General features: G+C 39.0%; 1 protein-coding gene across 2 annotated transcripts in view; it reads left to right on the top strand.

Annotated features, from left to right (window-relative positions):
* LINGO2 (leucine rich repeat and Ig domain containing 2) overlaps window positions 1-16,487 on the top strand; it is a 246,234-nt gene extending 229,747 nt beyond the window's left edge. For both annotated transcript variants that reach the window (XM_069880620.1, XM_069880621.1), the window contains one exon: window positions 12,510-16,487. In XM_069880620.1, the coding sequence (XP_069736721.1) occupies window positions 12,546-14,366 (1,821 nt within the window). In that variant the 5' untranslated portion in view covers window positions 12,510-12,545 and the 3' untranslated portion in view covers window positions 14,367-16,487. The remainder of the gene's footprint in view (window positions 1-12,509) is intronic.
* The last annotated feature ends 2,888 nt before the right edge of the window (window positions 16,488-19,375 follow it).

Genomic DNA, 19,375 nt, shown 5'->3' with positions numbered 1-19,375 from the left:
GATAAAATCTTACCTGAGTATCTTTTGCAGCCTCATTAGGATTAATTTTGATCAGCTAAGACAAGTCTTACAGAGTATCTAAAGTTAGCCAAAGACACCTTTAGAGATCTAAATGTGCTTTCGCCATCTAGACCTCCCAGTTAAAACAGACAGCTTCTTACATGTGTGCTAGTAACTCATTTCTGGCCTGTAGCTCATATCCCAGTTAACTGCTTCTCAAAACAAAAAAAAATCACATAAAATTCTGTGGGAGGGGGCTGAGGGGCTTGAGAGGGAAGCAAGTTTCTAAGTTTTTTATCCCCATACTGATTTACTGAGGTAGGTCTTAGTAGCCTTGAATAAATAAGCTGCTACATCTAGGGGTTTTGGATTTTAGCAAAGCTATTGACACTGTCTCACATAATATCCTTCTGAACAAAATGTCCAGCACAGAGCTGGATAAGTCTGTAATATGCTGAGTGAGAAACCTGCTGTCTGGGCAGTCTCAAATAGTTATAGTAAATGGGGTTACATCAAGCTGGTGGCCAGTCACCAGCGGGGTTCACAAGGGCTCAATTTATGGCCAGAGCTCCTTCATTTTTTTAGGAACCAAATGTATGTGAGGTTTGCCAATAATACTAAATTAGGAGGAGCTGTGGGCTCCCTGGATTGTAGGGAGGCCTTACAGAGGGATCTGGAAAGGCTAGAGAGCTGGGCAATGCCAGCCATAAGAAATTTAACAAGAGCTGTATCCTCCACTGGGAAGAGGGTAATCCTGGATATATATTCAAATTGAGGGACAGAAGCCTGGAGAACAACCCCACAGAAAGAGATCTGGGTTGATGGCAAGTTGAATATGAGTCAACAAGGTGTCCTGGCAGCCAAAAGGATCAGCTGTGTCCTGGCCTGCATCAAGCACAGCATAGGTAGCTGGACAAGATTATCCAACTGTACACTGCACTGGTGTGACCCCACCTCAAGCCCTATGCTCAGTTTTGGGGACCCCAATACAAGAAGGACATCAAACTGTTACGTTGTGTCCAGAGGAGGAGGGTGGTCTAGGTGCTGAGAGACCTCATGGGCAAGGCTTACAAGGAGTGGCTGAGGTCACTAGGTTTTTTCAGCCTGAAGAAGTGAAGTGACTCGTTGCAGCCTACATCTTCCTCAAAGGGTACAATGAAGGAGGAGATACTGATTTCCTCTCTCTCATGACCAGTGACAGGACACAAGGAAATGGAAGGAAGCTGCATCAGGGGAAGTTCAGACTGGTCATTAGGGAAAGTTTCTTCAGTGAAAGTGTGGTTAGTTACTGGAATAGGCTCCCTAGGGAGGTAGACATGGCAGCAAGCCTGTCAGAGTTCAAGGAGCATTTGGACGATGGTTTTAGTAATATGGTTTCATTTTAGGTATTCCTGTGAGGAGCAGGGAGTTGGACTTGATGATCCTTATGGGTCCTTTCCAACTTGGAATGTCCTATGCTTCTCTGACTGAAAGATTGATCAGAGTAATTAGCCCTAGTGGGGAAACTGCCTAAGGAGAAAATTTCAATTGTTAAGTAACTGATGTCACCCTTCTATATACACAAATAAACACTGCTCTTATAATCATTCTTGAATTCCAGATCGTATAGCAATGCTTGTGATTAGGATGAGCAATAAAGCTTAAGACTGCAATGCATTTTCAAAATCAAATTAATTTTAACTTACTGGAAAGGAATTTGGAAACAGTCATTTCACAAATCTCAGAACAGAGGAAAATTGCTGGCATCCTTTGCTTTGTGGATATCCTTCACCTCCACATTCAGAGGGCATAATCTTCCCTCAGGGTAAAAGCAAAATTAATGCCTCTTATATTTTTCCTCAGTTATTACAGAGATTTTGCATGTATGGTATTATCTGCTGAGAAAGAACATAGATATGTAATATATCTTCCAGTGGCATAGATGCAGGAAGATCTTCTGTGCACAGCTCTGATGATACCCTTCCTGTCCATGCGCCCTCAGTTTGCATCCCTCTTGCCAGGCCAGTAATACTAAAGATATGCAAGGCTTTTGAAAGTGAACATTTCAGAACTAGAAACTAACTGAAAGAGTGAAATGTCATGTACAACCTTCATCACGAGGGACATAAATGCTTGCTGTAGTGTAAAACTTTATTTCATATAGCACCTACAGAAGATTTTGAATAAGTGAATTTCAGTTAATAGCATGGGTGCCATCAGTCTTAATAACCCATATGTTATAGTCTCATCTGGCTTTCTTAGAATTGTTTTTGATATTAATGAGCTATTAATTAGGAATATAACATCATCATGGATAGATGTATCCATGCCAACACAAGCATTCTTTTTTTTTTTTTTTTGAATAGGCCATCAAAAAATGCTCTAGAAACAGAAAGATATTTTAGCAAAAATTTTATTTAGGACAAAGACAAATATGTTATTCTTAAAAAGTATTGTTTAAGATGGTATAAACAGTACTTTCCTTTAAAGACTTTTTAGTGTACATGCATTTTTGCTCCTGCTAGTACGCATGAACATAGAAGTGGTTGAAAATTATCTATTGAAACTGATTCTTGACAGAATATTTGTTTTTAATGAAACATAATTGTTGCAGAAAATGTCTTAAGAGAAAAAAACAACTTATTAGAAAACAGTTTTTCAACAAAAGTTAAAATATTTTGAAGATAAAAATATATCTGATTTTTCTAAAGTTGTACTATACAGCTATAGAGTGAGATAGAAACTATACTGTAAGATAAATATCCCATCTCTGAGCAGGAGTCTGTAAATAAAATCAGGAAGAAAGCTACTGCAAATATGATGTGAGTGTAGTTTAGGTTTACTATTCAATCTGTAGAGGAACGTAGAGCACTACTATGAAGAACTGTTCTGGGTCTCCCAGGAGACAGTAAGTCAGTAGATGAGCTCTGAATGGGTGCAAAATAATCAAGATAACACAGCAGTTATGGTGCTTGTAGCTATGTAACCAGCTCATTGCTATCACGACCCAAGTGCATCCTGGAAGGTGTCAATCTCTGGAAATAACATGTAGATCGGGAACATCACTCACTGTGAGTGTAATATATCAGTTTCTTGAGGAAGCAGCTGGAGTACAGAGAGAGAGGCAGTCTTACTATGGAAAAGGAAAAAAAGGGCTTCTGTCCTATCTTTAAATCTGTACACAATTACCCTTGTAACTAGGGCTAGGATGATAGGGCACATGAGTAAACCTGATGTGGAAAGCTGTGCCTTTTCATTCCTTTTTTTGTGATTAACCGGGAAAATAAATGTGCTTGGAATATTGTGAAAGTATCATTTGTCTTTTGCTAATAATCAAAGAAATATCTACCATATATCTACTATTCAAGCAGCAGAGGCTTCACATTGTACAAAAATAGCCTTCATCAGGTCTGACACTAACTGAATGAAGTACACATTTTCAGGAAATTCCTCCTACTTTCAAAGAAATGTTTAAATACCAAGTCATAAAAATCATAAGTCAACAGTCTCCTTTGCCAGGCTTTGGAAGGAAGTTCTTTGAAAGTTGCTAGTGACACCCCAGCAATTGTGGGTACACATTTGAAGCAAATGGATGAGAGTAATTCCTCAGAGAAATGGGATTCAGGTATAAAAACTGTAGTTTGGCTGTGAGGCATACAAGAGTCAGCATCTTTCTGTTTGCTTCATGTGGGAGCTACCTACAGCACTGCTGTAGACACCAGGAGCTCTGCAATGGGCTGGGCTCAATCAAGGGCTCAATTATGACTCTGACATAGCTGAAAAAAATCTGACTACAAAATTTCAACTATTTTGTATGTTCCACATTTTGTCTCTTTCTCTTCCTCTTTTTCTCAATATGATGGCTTAGTTCAGATCAAGCTGACACCAGTATGTATCTGGGGTACTATTCATGAAATATAGTTATAATTAAAGCAGAGATTGTTCACTTGTTGACATTTCAAGCCTTATTTCTGAATGTCCTACCTTGACCCTTCTGTTGGCTGATTTTGAATCTAAATATATTTCAAGAATGCCTTTAGCAAACAGGAAATCCCTAAGGCAATTCGCTATTTTCTTTTTCTCTCAAGTGTATACATTATGATCCACTCTATTTTAATTTCAAGTGCAATAGCTTTGTACAGCTGTCCCCAAGGTATCTTCCTTATCTGAGCCGTTAAGTGGCTACAGCTGTGTCTATCATGCAACTTCTTCCTGTGTAACCTATTAGTGCTGACCAGTGAGCTGAAATATATCCCTTCTTTCCTTTGCACCACCCCAGAGTGCTGGCCACAATTTTCTGCTAGGATAGTCACTCTGAATTTGACAGCATTGTGTCAACAGAAGGCCTTCTGACAACAGCTAAGAAATGTGTTTATTCTATTCCGCTTATTTTTAATGTATCAAATATAATGCTGTAGCTCCTATACTGTCTCTCTAGACTCTGACTACTCCTGTGGTTTACAAGGAGCAGCATCAGATAGCTCAGCAGTTTGCTTCCACACCATCCTCTGAAGGCCTTGTATACAACTGTATGAAGACAGTCTCCAGCAAAATGTTCCTTGTTTTGACTCATAGGGTTTCAGTACAACTACAAGTAGATCAGCTGCAAACATGCTTACTGAGGTGGAAAAAAGCCACACAGTTGTTGGGTTTAATTTCCTCTGTATTAGCTAGGTGAATTCTTCTGAAATTTTGTGCATGTTACAGCTTCTCTAAGAGTATATTGTCTCCCCACTACCACATGTGCTGTACCCGCATATGTCTGAGATTCTTGTCTTAGCAGAAAAAAATTAGATATGCCATTTAGTTCCATTTTTAGCTATTTTCAAGTCTCTGGGCTATAAACTTTAACCCATGTCTGCCTCCAGCCAAGATGCATTAATGTTACCATTGTAAAATGCTTTTGATATTTAAGATGTACTTTGCTAAAAAGGTCTCCTAAAAACACAGTCTTAAGTAGTTAGAACCTTTTGGCTAAATAGGTTTACAGCTGTGTTATGAAGCAACAACAGCACTTGTAGCACTAATTGATTAATTACTAAATTTTCCTGGTCACATTCTGTGTACATACACTTTAGCATCTATACACCATGATTTGCCACTGGACTCTGTGCTACCACCATGAGGAAACTGCAGGAACCCAAGTCAATAGATTCAAGTTGTTTGACACTCTTCTTCTTCTTCTGCGATCACAGAGTTGCAGTCAATATTAAAAATAAACTCTACCAGACCCAGAACCTGTGGACTACCATGCAGTTTTGTCTCCTTTTGTCCTAATCTACATTTACATAGAGCTCCTAGGGAAAAAGTTCAGAACTACCTTCATTATACAGATAGCACATTAATATGTCTGCCTCTCCTAATGGCCAATAACACTACTGTCACCCAGCTTTCCTGCTCTGTGTGGATAACAAAGAAGATCTTCTGGTGTTAAATCTAAGAAAATATAAATTATGGTAATGGACTGAAGCCTGCAAAATGTATTGTTAAAGTTATCACTGAGTGTCTCTGTTTACCAAAAGTGAAAGTCAGCACATTACAGTACATTTTTTCTGACAGTTATTGAGATTGCTGAACTTTAGCGTACAGGTATTCAAAGGAAACATCCACTTATAACAGATTATATCAAGAATATTTCTTGTGATGTCCTAGATCCAATCTAGATTGCTTGTGGTTTCCTGAGTGGACTATTGAAGCGGGATTCCATTACATTTGAACATACTAGCCCTTCAAAGTCTGCTAATGGCCCACATGTAAACCAGTTTTTTGTTTTGGTATTTTTTTTACTAGTAGCTTTCCATCTCTGAGATCTTCACTCATTGAAGCTGAGGAGCAGCTAGATGTCAGAATTAAAACTTCAGAAAGAATTCAACAGAGTATATACTGTCCAAGCAACACAAATGTCATCTTAATTGCCATGCCCATTTAGTTTTAGATGACAAGCTGTTTCTTTTAATATGCAGAAAGATAATCTTTTAATGGAGATCTGCTGTTGACTAAAGCTTCCCTTCCTCCTCTTTAATCAATGCATATAGCCTTCCTACTGATTTAGTTTTGAGTTAATTTATTCAGACTGCATTTATTAATGCAGATAAGAAAAGCAAATACAGTATTTAACACTTTCACATCCTCTTGTTCTGCTGCTCCTGCTATTCAAGTTCTTTTCCAATCTATTAATTATTGGAATGCACATAGAGAGCTACTTAATGTTTTTTAGTTTCTTTAAATGCTGAGCTATTTAAGAGATCAATTAAGGGAAGGAGAATAAAATCTCTGCATAAGCGAAATATGCTTGATTAGAGAGGCAGGGAAGTTAGTACACCAGACTTGACTTGTACTGTTTCAAATGTGTTCTAATTTGAAGAGAAAACTTCCTCTGAGAGTGTTAGGCAGGCTTGACTTGGACTGTGATAGAGCTTGGGATCAATACACTAAGCTTAAATAATTTGCTTAAAAAAGACTTGCTGAGGCAAAGCCCTTGCTACACATTGGCTCATACATGGATGCACAGAAGAAAAAGTGGGGTTTGTTGCAAAGGTTTGTGCAAAGATTTTGGCTTACTGCTTGCTGGAGTGTGACAGATGCTGACAGAACTGGCAAAGACAGGATCCTTATGCTTCCCAGTATCTGTTCCCTGCTCCAAAATATAGGAATGCTAAAATTTAACAAGCGAGAATTGTTCCTAATTTACTTTCCCTGAGCTCATATAACATCTTTATTGATGTCTCATATCCTGAACAAAGTGAGGGACAGATATGGTTTACAACACCTTATATTGGTTTTGTGTGGGAAGGTTTCTGTGGCAGCAGAGGCTATGGGGCTGGCTGGAAGAGCTGCTTGAAGCTTCTCCTGTGTTCATCTGAGCCAATGCCAGCTGGCTACAATATGGACCTGCCACCAGTCAAGGCTGAGCCTACCAGCGACAGTGGTAGTGCCTGTGGGATAACGTTTTTAAGAAGAGTTAGCAGGTAGGTGGAAACTGTGAAACAGCACCTGCAGCTGAAGAAAGGAGGGAAAATATGTGAGAGAAACAACTCTGGAGACACCAAGGACAGTGATGATGGAGGGGGAGGAGGTGCTCCAGGCACTGTAGCAGAGATTCCTCTGCAGCCCCTTAGGAAGACCACAGAGAGGTGGGCTGTGTCCCTGCAGCCCTTGGAGTTCCACGATGGAGTAGATATCCATCTGCAGCCTATGCAGGACCAGAGCAGGTGAATGCCCAAAGGAAGCTGCGACTCCATGGGAAGCCTGTGCTCAAGTAGGCTTCTGGCAGGACATGTGGACCTATAGAGAGAGCAGCCCATGCTGAAGCAGGTTTTCTGGCAGGACTTTTGACCCTCTGCGGGATGCATGCTGGAGCAGTCTATTCCCAAAGGACTGCAGCCTGTGAAAGGACCCACATTGGAGCAGTTTGTGGAGGTCTGTAGCCCTTGGAAATTACTCATATTGGAGAACTTCATAGAGGACTGCACCCTAGGGGTGAAACTCCACACTGGAGCAGAAGAAGAGTGTAGGGAGGAGTAGCAGAGACAATATGTGATGAGCTGACCACAACCTGCATTCCTCATCTCCTAGCACTGCTCAGGAATACAGTTAAACTCAGAAAGAAGAGAGGCGTGAGAGAAGGTGTTTTAAGACTTAGCTTTTATTTTCTCATTACTGTACTCTGATTTGATCATTAATAAACCAAATTCATTTTCTCAAAGTTGAGTCTGTTTTGCCTGTGACAACAACTGATGAGTGGTCTCCTCCTGCCCTTACTTTGACCCATGAGCCTTTCATATTTTCTCTCCCCTGTCCAGCTGAGGAGCAGACTGAAATAGTGGCTTGGCATCCAGCCAGGGTAGACCCGCTACACACATCTCAGGATTAGCTGGTAGAATCTAGATGAATAATCAGTATGAATCAGATGCTTGTCATGAAACATTTCATCCTAAAAAGTTTATTTATTACAGTTACGTTTTTGAAAAGGGAATCGTAAAAGAGAAATTGACACTGATATCAGACAAAATTGTCATCTCTGATATGAGCCACTGTATTTTTTATTTGTGTGAAAGTGTGGAAGAAAGGAAAGGAAAGACAAAATCAAAATTATTAAGTCGGAACATCCAACATGCAGCTAACAACAGAAGCAGATCTTATGACTCTCACTTTTTCTGGCTAAAGCCTTGTCCCAAGTACTGCTGGAGGATCAGATTGGACAAGGAAAATAGCCTGGTCAAATGCACTCTACCTTTTAGCTCTAAAGACTTCAAAATTAGTCTGAGAGAGAAGCACATTTGAATGACTTGACACATTCCTATGTATGATATTCAAAATTGCACAGCATTCTGATGGAGCACTGGGTTGCTTTTTTGTTTTTTAATTGTAATTCAATTTAAAAGCTACAGAGTACTGGTGCATTTATGGATAGATTCAAAGCTGCAGACCATTATGCAAAATTATTTACATTTCAAAGCAGTGAAGACAGCTGTTTGGGGTGAAATCACACAGAAATATTAACTAATAACTTTAATTAGCTTCTTTAATTGCATAGATGAACTTTGGCTGAGGTCCTTTGTTGAAAAAGAGTGTCTGCCAACAGTATCCTGACTTTGGACTTTAGAAACAGAGCCAGAGGGGGAAAAGAAAAGGAAGTACTTAGTTAATTTATTTTTTTAATAAGGAATTCCTTTATATATTTAATTTCCCAGAGTGTATCAAAATGTGATAAATTCCCCAAAATGGTCAGGAAAGCAATTTTACATGTTCTCATTTGCATTCAAGCATGTAAAAAATGTCAGCTCATAATTTCTATTATTTTATTAGATTTTTTTTTTTCCTAACAAGCTATAATTTTAGAGAAGTTCACCACAGTGCAAGGTGTAGTACAATCTCAGAGAAAAAACAGATTATACTTTTAGCTTACCTGTATGTTTATACTTGTATGCATGTATTTTACTTTCTTTTATGTATCACAGTGAAGAACAGTTGTACAGAGGACTGCAAAGAAGGATAATGAGGTAATCCTGAGAAATGACCTTGCAATGAAATGTATCATTTAATGACATAATTTAATTCATTTTTTTAAACAGTAGCATTGTTCTTTAATGGATGTGTATTAATAAGTAATGGTGGTAACACCAAGACAAAATGTACTTTAGTAGTGAAGATGTATCCTTTAAAAGTGTTCTCACATCAAAGGCCCAAGAAGAGCCCTGCTATTCATTTTACTGGACATTTCCTGAAAATATCACTTCACATTTGTTCAGGTTGAACTGGACCATATGCAATAGCTGCTCAAAGTTCACTGGAGGCTTTTCCCAACATTCACCTTGTCCAGCAAAGGGTCAAAAATCTTTAAGTTGCCCAAATTTCCTTTGCTAGACCTTTTTACCTTTTGTTCATTATTTGTATAATAAAGCAAGGTTACTTTTTTTGCATAATGAAGCTAAACTAATTTTTGCACAAAGCATTTCAAAGCTGATGATGTAGTCACAGATGTGGTTAGCAAGAAGTATAGTAGTATCATCTGGGTCAATGTAAATTTAAATAATCCATTTAATTTATATTTTCTTCAAACCTGTAATAATTGATCCAAGCAGGGTTTTTTTTTCTGACTGGCAGTGTAATGTAATTTATTAGTTTTCATTATTGTTGTGTAATTTACTGCAGCTTAAATCTCAGTTCTGAATCTTGCTTGCCTGCAATCACGTACGCGTATCTACACATACAGAAAAATGCATACCTGCATTCATCTGTGTGCTTATGCTCTTGCAGAAGGAAACTTTTAATGTTTGAAGTGCTTTATGAACACTGCTTTTCCTTATTCCAGCCACAGTAAAAAAAAAAAATCCTTTTATCATCTTTTATAGTATCCATTTTCTACTTTATACTCCTCAGAAGTTTTAGTTACTAGGCGGCTTGAATAGCTGTGAAAAGCATTTCATGTCATGGCTATCTATCTAAAACAAACACTCCAGGGGTGCTTGTCTTCCACTGAACTTGTTTACTTTGTGCTTCATACTTTAGGTGAATAAGATAGGAAATGAATTCCCTCTGTGCTAGAAATAACAGTATGAAAGTGCTAACCTCACAGACTGATCTCTGAAAGTAATGATCAGAGCACCCGAAAGCCCCTTTGAACTAATTCGTTGCAAACACCTAGCTCACAGACCCCTATAGATTTCTAGTTTCAACTTAACTTCCTAATGAAGTGAAGTTTATCTCTGAAAACCTTTTTCACAGCTGGACATAACTAGCAATAGTTACTTGCAAGACTACAACTTGATGGGGAAACTAAATGAGTCTCAGTAGGTTGTCCTTCTAGGACAGAGTTGAAATGTGCTTTTATAGGAAGCATAATAAAGAACAGTCTTCATCCAGGTCCCTTGACTACATGGCAAAGCCAGCATGCAATTTGCCTCTTACCATTAAGCTCTACATAGAAGTATCAGAGTGGAAAGAAGAAGCTTCATCAGTCAAGACTGGGATTCTTCCACAGAGTTATCAGAGGAATACTACGTGCACCATTCATCTATGGTCAGTCAAAGAAAACAATTTTGAGTGCAGCTCAAAGAAAATTTATTATTTAGCTAATTACATTTTTAACAGTCAAAGCAGAGCAGCTGTTTACTACTTAGTCCAGTTACAATAATGCTAATGCTTGCAATCCAAACCACCCAGTTTGTGCTGTGAATTATTAATGATACAATAAGATCAGCAGATATGAGTAACTGCTCTTTTTCTTGCCTGTTGAATCCCTACCATTCTGATCATCCACAGTCTGAGAAGCCAACACTCCTCTCTCAGGCAGGATGATTTTGTGAGTTATCACATTCCAAGTTGTGGTGTTGGTGCAGCAGAGTTACTGGTGGGAGTTTCTTCCTTACCAGCCTGGGGTTTACTTAATACTGGTTTTATGTGCTTCAGACAACTTATTTGCTAAAATAACTGTCTGAATGCATCATAAATTTAGTTATACTGTATTTGTTTAAAACTCTGAATCCTTCTCTGTGTGTATAGGAGAATTCCTTTTATGATACAATCCACATGACTGTGCATAGATGAGCAAAACTTCATTCAAATTTAAGTTGAAAACTTCTCAAGCATTAGCCAGGTGATCCTTAAAGCCCAAAGATGCAGGTCAGGCAATGAATGCCTGACCATTGGGTAATTTTGCCATTATAGGTAGGCTTAGCTGGAAAATAGTCATCTGTCCAGACCTGAGAGGAAGTTGCAGGGAGCAGATATGTAAATAATTTTGCAAGTACAACTAAATGATGCTCAAATTAACCAATCCGGAAAAGGCCTCACAATGCCTGAGGCACCGTGTAAGGGTTATTAATGTTATAAAGCTACACCCCCAGTACTACCACTTGTCCTTGGCCTCACCAATGGGCTTTACTGCAGAAGTCAAGGCACACCGACAGCCCTTGCTTGCAGTGTGCCTTACTCTGTAGGTGTCTCAGACACACCTTCCTTTGATGAGCACCTATATTTTTCTTTATTTCTTCTTCTTTTGAAATGGATTATTGAGTGTCTTCATTTAGTAGTTACTCTTGAATAAGTATACTCTTGAATAAGTCTCTTGCCTTTAGTGACTAAATCTGTGAAGTACAGCCTTTGGAGAAAGGTAGTTAATTTAATTTAAGTTCTGACGTCTTCTACTATCTGGAGTTTCAACCTGAAGGCAGAATGAATAAATCTCTTACTAAGTGTGATTTCCATGGAATCTGTTGTGCTTTGGACATTGTACTGCTTAAACATAGTCATATCATCTTATCTTGCTTTTCTCTCCCTTAGAGCTAGTTTACATGTCTTGAAAGTACAAAGATGTATTCTGTAAATGCTTCTTAGGTCTTTGGTTCTAAAAACCATATAAAACCTCTCTATGCAGTAAAATCAAAAATCAATTTGTCCTTAATATAAATTCCAATCAGATATGTACCTATTCTTATTTCATCATCTAAGCCATTGTGTATATGCATGTGAGAACAAGCTCCGTGTATTTATAGCTGTAATAGGAATCTTTTAAAGGAATCTTTTAATTGTCAATTACCTCCTTTTCTTGAAGACAATACATCATTAAGGTTTGCCTTGAAATGCTGATATGAATAGGAAAGCAAAAGACTAGTTTCATGTCACCTTGTAGAAGTCCAGTGTTGTAAAATTCTCACAGATGTGATTAGCCCTGTTTGCAGAGTGTATGGTGTTTATCTCTGTGTTAGTTACAGTACTGTCTTGAGGAGACTGGCTGAAGGTGAGACAAGAATAAAATCTAACCTGTTTTACTCTTCACAGTAGGATAAGATGTTTTGTCTCCTCTGACTGATGTCTGGAGGGGAAATGGTGGATAAACAGATCCTTCAGCAAGCCAAATGATAGCAAAGGAAAAATTTGCTTTTTTTGTTGTTCTTGCCATTCACAATAGGTTTTATTGTTTCCAAAGAAAGCAATTGTGCCTTGCTTTGAAATGGTACTATAAAATTGGCAAAGATTAGTTTTGCTGTAGAGTTAACTTCTCCCCTCTCCCATCCTCATCCCCACAGGCCTGTGACGGAGGGTTAGATCGGATCAGTGGAGTCATGCATCACACAGCTGTATCATGCTGGCAGCCATTCCTGGGTCTGGCTGTGCTGCTAGTCTTCATGGGCCCCACTGTAGGCTGCCCAGCCCGCTGTGAATGCTCAGCACAAAACAAGTCTGTCAGCTGTCACCGAAGGCGTCTGATGTCTATCCCAGAGGGCATTCCCATTGAGACCAAAATCTTGGACCTCAGCAAGAATCGACTGAAGAGTGTCAACCCTGAGGAATTCACATCATACCCTTTGCTAGAGGAGATTGATCTCAGTGACAATATAGTTGCAAATGTGGAGCCTGGAGCCTTTAACAATCTCTTCAACTTGCGCTCCCTGAGGCTGAAAGGAAACCGTCTGAAGCTGGTCCCCCTTGGGGTATTCACTGGGTTATCAAATTTAACAAAGCTCGATATAAGTGAAAACAAGATTGTCATTTTGCTGGATTATATGTTTCAAGATCTGCATAACCTAAAATCCCTGGAGGTTGGGGACAATGATTTGGTTTATATATCACACAGGGCCTTTAGTGGACTGCTTAGCCTAGAGCAGCTCACCCTGGAGAGATGCAACCTCACAGCTGTACCAACAGAAGCTCTTTCTCACCTTCACAACCTCATCAGTCTGCATCTGAAACAGCTCAACATTAATGCTTTGCCTGCTTATGCCTTTAAAAGACTGTTTCGCCTGAAAGATCTAGAGATAGACACTTGGCCTCTCCTGGACATGCTACCTGCCAACAGTCTGTATGGTCTCAACCTTACTTATCTCTCTATCACCAACACTAACCTGTCTGCAGTACCTTACTCTGCTTTTAAACATCTCGTGTACTTGACACATCTAAACCTTTCTTACAACCCTATCAGCACCATTGAAGCAGGCATGCTTTCAGATTTAGTGCGCCTGCAGGAACTCCACATGGTGGGGGCCCAGCTACGTACCATTGAATCACATGCTTTCCAAGGGCTCCGATACTTACGCGTGCTTAACGTGTCCCAAAACCTGCTAGAAACCCTAGAAGAGAATGTATTCCATTCCCCCAAAAGCCTTGAAGTTCTTTGCATTAACAATAATCCTCTCGCCTGTGACTGCCGTCTCCTTTGGATTTTACAGAGGCAACCCACTTTGCAGTTTGGAGGCCAGCCACCGATGTGTGCTGGCCCAGACAGTGTCAAAGAGAGGTCATTCAAAGACTTTCACAGCACTGCTCTTTCTTTTTACTTCACCTGTAAGAAGCCCAGGATACAAGACAAGAAGTTGCAGTATCTGGTGGTGGAAGAAGGGCAGACAGTGCAGTTGATGTGTAATGCTGATGGGGATCCGCAGCCTACCATATCCTGGGTTACTCCACATCGGAGGCTGATCACAACTAAATCAAATGGAAGAGCCACTGTGCTGGGAGATGGCACCCTGGAGATCCGATTTGCTCAAGATCAGGACACTGGGATGTATGTTTGCATTGCAAGTAATGCAGCTGGGAACGACACCTATTCAGCCTCTCTTATGGTAAAGGGGTTTACTTCAGACCGTTTCCTTTACGCCAACAGGACCCCTATGTATATGACAGACTCCAACGACACAAGTTCCAATGGAACTAATGTGAACACATTCTCTCTGGACCTTAAGACAATATTGGTCTCTACAGCTATGGGCTGTTTCACATTTCTTGGAGTGGTTTTATTTTGTTTCCTCCTTCTTTTTGTGTGGAGCCGAGGGAAAGGCAAACACAAAACCAGCATTGACCTTGAATATGTCCCTCGCAAAAACAATGGTGCTGTGGTTGAAGGGGAGGTTGCTGGACCACGAAGGTTCAATATGAAAATGATTTGATGGTATTCTGCTAGCAGTGCTTTTTCTGTGGCATTAAAACCAATTAAACCAGCCTGGCATGTGGAATTGCTAGGCAGAAGCAGCTTAATGCAGCTGTCACTGTATAAAAAGGTTACATGAAAATGGAAAGACTATTTGTGGTTATACAGCAGAGCCTCCAGACCTTGAGGCAGATATGTCAGGGCCTTTCATAGAACTGGTAAATTATACCAACTGTTTGCATTGCAAATATTGGCTTTCTGGGGATATCAGCAATGAACCGCTGGCTCATGCTCATGGACAATTGTACAACATTTTCTACCACTACAAAAAGAAAAAGAAAAAAAAAAGCCTACAGTGTAGGATTTACGTACTTAAAGAAAAAGACACATTTGTCTGAAGCATACTCTAGAGTGAAATTTGTATCTATAGATCTCATTTGGTAAAAACTTGCATCATCCCTTCTAGTTGGTTCAACACCACAAAAAATTGGTAGTTTTTTTTTTAATCTGCATCTATACTGTGTACATTTTGAAGCAATACAATTGAGAGGTTGTACTTTTAGAAATCCACCAATACTGACCCAAGTGTGATGTCACTCTCCTTTTAACTACCATCTAACCCAAATTAGACCCTTGTAGTTACCAATTAGAAATAACATATTTTTCTCCTCATGTACAAGGCCAGAGAGGAATAGTTGAGAGAAAAAAAAAACAACTCAGCTCTGTTGATATTCTCTTCATATAAATATAAGGCATGTGCCTAGTTTTGATACAGAATGGAATATTTTTTATATCTGTGATATCACACTGGACCAGTTTACTGTAACAGCCCTGGATCCCACACAGGGAAGGCAACCCACTAGACATTGCTGGCATAGAGGAGTTGAGTTCTACTTTGAAGACAGAGAAATTATTTTGTTAGCCCTAATTTTAATTTCAAAGATATTGTTAAAATGTTATTGTATACTTGGCAAAAAAAAAGAAAGAAGTCAATACATTCTGCCTATTCTTTGGGAAATACGGCATCTTACTATTTATACAAGTGATTTAAAACATACAAACACTCAGCTACTATGAATGAACTCTTCTCCAATGCCAAGTAAACTATGGTTGTCCATGCATAATAAGGGGATTACGATACTAAAATAATGTTTAAAACATGATAGCCTCAAAAAGGCTAACATACTGCCAGATATGATGAACCTCTAGCCAGTGTCATCCTCATCTTGTACATTTGTAGATAACACATAAATACAAAGCTAATTTCCAAGAACAGATTACTTAGCTATTCTTGATGCCATTTTAATGACTATGTGGTTATGTTTCTTCCAGGGGCAGTATCTTAGAGCAAGAGGGTCAAGGTTTTCCAGGTTTTAGGAAGTTTTAGAATGGAGAGAAGACAGAAGTGGAATGTTAGTTCAGTACAAGTAATCATTCTTTTTGTTTATGAGTCTAAACAAATTCTCAGAAGGTTCAGAACCAAAACTTTATATTTTATACCACTGTTCTTATTTTGAAATTTGGGAAGATACAGAGTTGTTCAGCCACCTCTTAATTTTCCAGCAATTATGAGCCATGGTTTTGTTGTTAAGTGGTTAATAACAAATAAAATTTATAAATAATTGGCATAACCTGGAGTAAGGATAATAATGATTATGTACATGTTCAGCCAAAATGACTATGAAGATATTATAAGACAGAATATTCAGATTAATGTGATTTAAGAGCTTATGTCAAATCTTAAAACTAGATTTCACCACTTTGAAATCAAAGTCAGGCTGACCTATAATGGGATGCAGGTGCTTCTAAAATTAATATCCACATTCTCTGGCAGAGGTTTTCTAAGCAGAATAAAAATCTTCCACTCCTATCAAGGGAAACATGCCAAAAATTGTGAAATCCAGCTGCACTCCCCAGGTGTACCCCTAACACATCCGTAGGACATGAAGCTAGGCGGTTTTGAGAATCTCTTTTCTTAGTGATTGAGCTTTAGTTGCATTATTGCTTCATTTTAGGTCACCAGACTGGTCAAAATGCAAGGACTGTTAGAATTTTCTTCACTTATATAGGTTTTTAAGTTTAGAGTTGGGTTTTCTTGCTTCCTTTTTTATGCTTTGAACGAGATAGTTGGAGATTTATGGAGATGCTTGAGACTAATCCTCTTTGTTCTATGATGATTTGTAGAAAAAAATGGAATAACCCCTGACTAAATTCTAACACCAGGGAAATTAATTTTGCTGATACAATAACCACCGCACTGAAGTCCAAAACTCTACTGTACCTTAATGTGGGCAGTTAAAGAAACAAATGGGGATAAAACAAAGTGTTTCTGAACTGCCTATTGAAGACATTTGCATGTGCCTTTCCCTTGTAATTGTCATTTTTTCAGCTATTATAGTAATCCATTGCTCTTGCAGTCATTTCATGTTAAATGTTAAAATCAATGTTAGAAACAAAAATTCTCCTAAATTCTAGACAGTTGCAGCTGTTTGTTTCACATTAAATGATACCATTAAAAAAAGTTCTCAAAAAAAACCCTAGAAAAAATTGTGGTTTTAGTATTAATTATACATTGCTGAATTCCCCTGTTTCTTTAGAATGACTGTAAAAAGCGCACTGCAAGGATTTCTGAGCAGTAATGTGATTAGTTACCTGTGTGAAATGTGTGCTGGTGATGAAAATCAGCGCTTGCTCTTGCTGAGCAACACCTTGCAGAGCTGTCAGCATTGTGTGTATCGCCTTGAGTTCAGTCAGTATTCATTTTTTAAGAATCAGTGTTTGCTCCCTGCCTCTAGCAATGTTCTACTTTTTGCAGCCTATTTATTTCACTATGGACTTGGCAGGGCATATGGCATCTCTAAGCAGAAGTGAGGTCAGCAAGACTCAGACGCAAGCTTTTATCTTGCTCCACATAGTCTTTTTTGTATGTATTTATGGGACATAACACTCACTGGGACTGTTTTGGCTGACTAAAGAATACAGTGTCAGGGTCAGACCCAGGTAAGTATCGTGGTGGCAATTCTTTTAAGAGTGGCTGAATGCCTACCCTGTCTCTTGAAGGAGTCACTTTTCTTTCCATGCTAGAGATCAAGTAGACACCACAGTTTATCTTACTGCGGGGGACAAAAAGGGCTGGGCTCTGAATTTCATGGTTCCCTTATAATATTTTCAGAAACAGATGGACAGTACATGTCTGCCACTGAAAGAGGAAATGAAAGATTCCACCCCACTCCCCGCCACCTCCCCTCGTCACCTCTGTCTTGTATACAGACTGCACCCCATGCTGACAAAAGGCCAAACCTGATCTTACCCAGTGGCCAGCGTGACAAGATTCTGAGAAGCAGCAATAGGTCTGCAGAAAATGAGAAAACAGAAAATGTCAAAACCAGTAGTGCAACTTGATGAAGCAGTTAATAAAGTATCCTTGTCAATAATTCCTGTAAGAGCAGTGCTGAGAATACCACAAACACAATTTGAAGTCCACTTTCACAGCTCTTTTTTCATAAAGGATGGATATAGAAGTGTTCAGACTTCCCACAAGTGAGTTAAAGAGGATACTGCAGAAAAGCATTAAGAAAAGATTTTGCAGGGACATAGGGACAGATCAAGACTAAGTAGCACCCCACTTTAACCTTTATTTTTAAGTTTTGAGATGATTCTCCTTTTTTTACCCCTTCCTTTCTTATTAACTTGGCATCTTTCTTTTCAGAAAGGCTTCATGCACATCATCAGCTCAGCTAGATTCAGAGTAGAGGATGGCTCTATTCCTCCCTTCCTCTCCATTCACATGCACTCCCATGTGCCGATGGTGTCAGCAGCTCCAGATACAATTGAAATAATCTGGAAGACTCTGAAACCCTAGAAAACTGTTAACATCAGCTGATACCATTAGTTATTTTTTGACTAAACTTTTTTTTTAAAATTAAGGTGACACTACTGCCATTCAAGATTTCCTTTATTTGTGTGAAGGTTTGCTTTCTTGTTTTCTTTATTTTCTGCACCTTGGTATTGCATAACATATGATGGTAACAATCGTACCACAGTAAAGAAAAGTAAGAAAGCAAGCCACTTTACACCTTCAGCACCACAAATTCTAGTTGAGACTTATAAGGCACAGTAAGAGGAGTTAATATTTAATGGAAAGTCTTATGTTAACTTATGACAGGAAAAAAAAACCAACGTGGAGAAGCTTTGGAATGTAGACCATATGGCAACTGAATCACATAGAAGATACACAGAAATAGACTTTCCTACAGCATGCCTAGATATCTGTTCTAGATATTGGAATTTTCCCAAAAATCTTTCAGGATGTGTGATCGACACTAGCCCACATTTAACCCACAAGAACGCACAGCATTGGCTGAAAACCTAGTAGAGCAAGTAACTTCTGAATCCCCAGGGTGACAGCAGCTTCTAACAAACACAGCAAAGAAACTGCAGTCATATAGATGTTTTGCTTCATCTGCTACTACATCCTGTGAAAAAGAGGTTCCATTAGCCAGTAATAAAACAAATAATCCTTACTCATTTTTCTTCAGAGAATCTAGTATTTGTTTAAGTAAACTACAGTCTGTTCCACCTCTATCCTCAGTAGTGAAATGTCCACCAAGAAGTAAGGAAGGGGAAACCCTTTCTGGCCTGTTTGCTAATCATCTTTTTCCCATCCTATCCTGCCTTGGGCTAGCATGATGACTGCTCTGTCCATTTCCAACCTCTCAGCTCACAGTGTGGCTTGATATGGAGTAGCAGGGAAAGGAGCACATGTTCAAGCTGTCTCTCTTCCCTGAACCATAACTCTGGTCTTCTCAAATAAAAGAACCAGCACAGCAGTAGTATCTTAAAAATCACAGTCTGCTGCGGCTGATCTGTAGTTTTGTCTTAAGACAACGTATGGGAAAACACTGAACACATGCTTTTTGACCTTGTTTCAGTATCCTAAATGACTGCATTTTGTGCTAAAAAAAGAACGAGAAAAACTAAAAAAAACCTCTTTCATCCAGTAATTTAAAGTTAATTGTGCTTAAAGGA

The sequence above is a fragment of the Phaenicophaeus curvirostris genome, chromosome Z, assembly GCF_032191515.1.
Source record: "Phaenicophaeus curvirostris isolate KB17595 chromosome Z, BPBGC_Pcur_1.0, whole genome shotgun sequence".
Taxonomy (NCBI): domain Eukaryota; kingdom Metazoa; phylum Chordata; class Aves; order Cuculiformes; family Cuculidae; genus Phaenicophaeus; species Phaenicophaeus curvirostris.
This window is presented reverse-complemented; position numbering and strand designations above follow the sequence as displayed.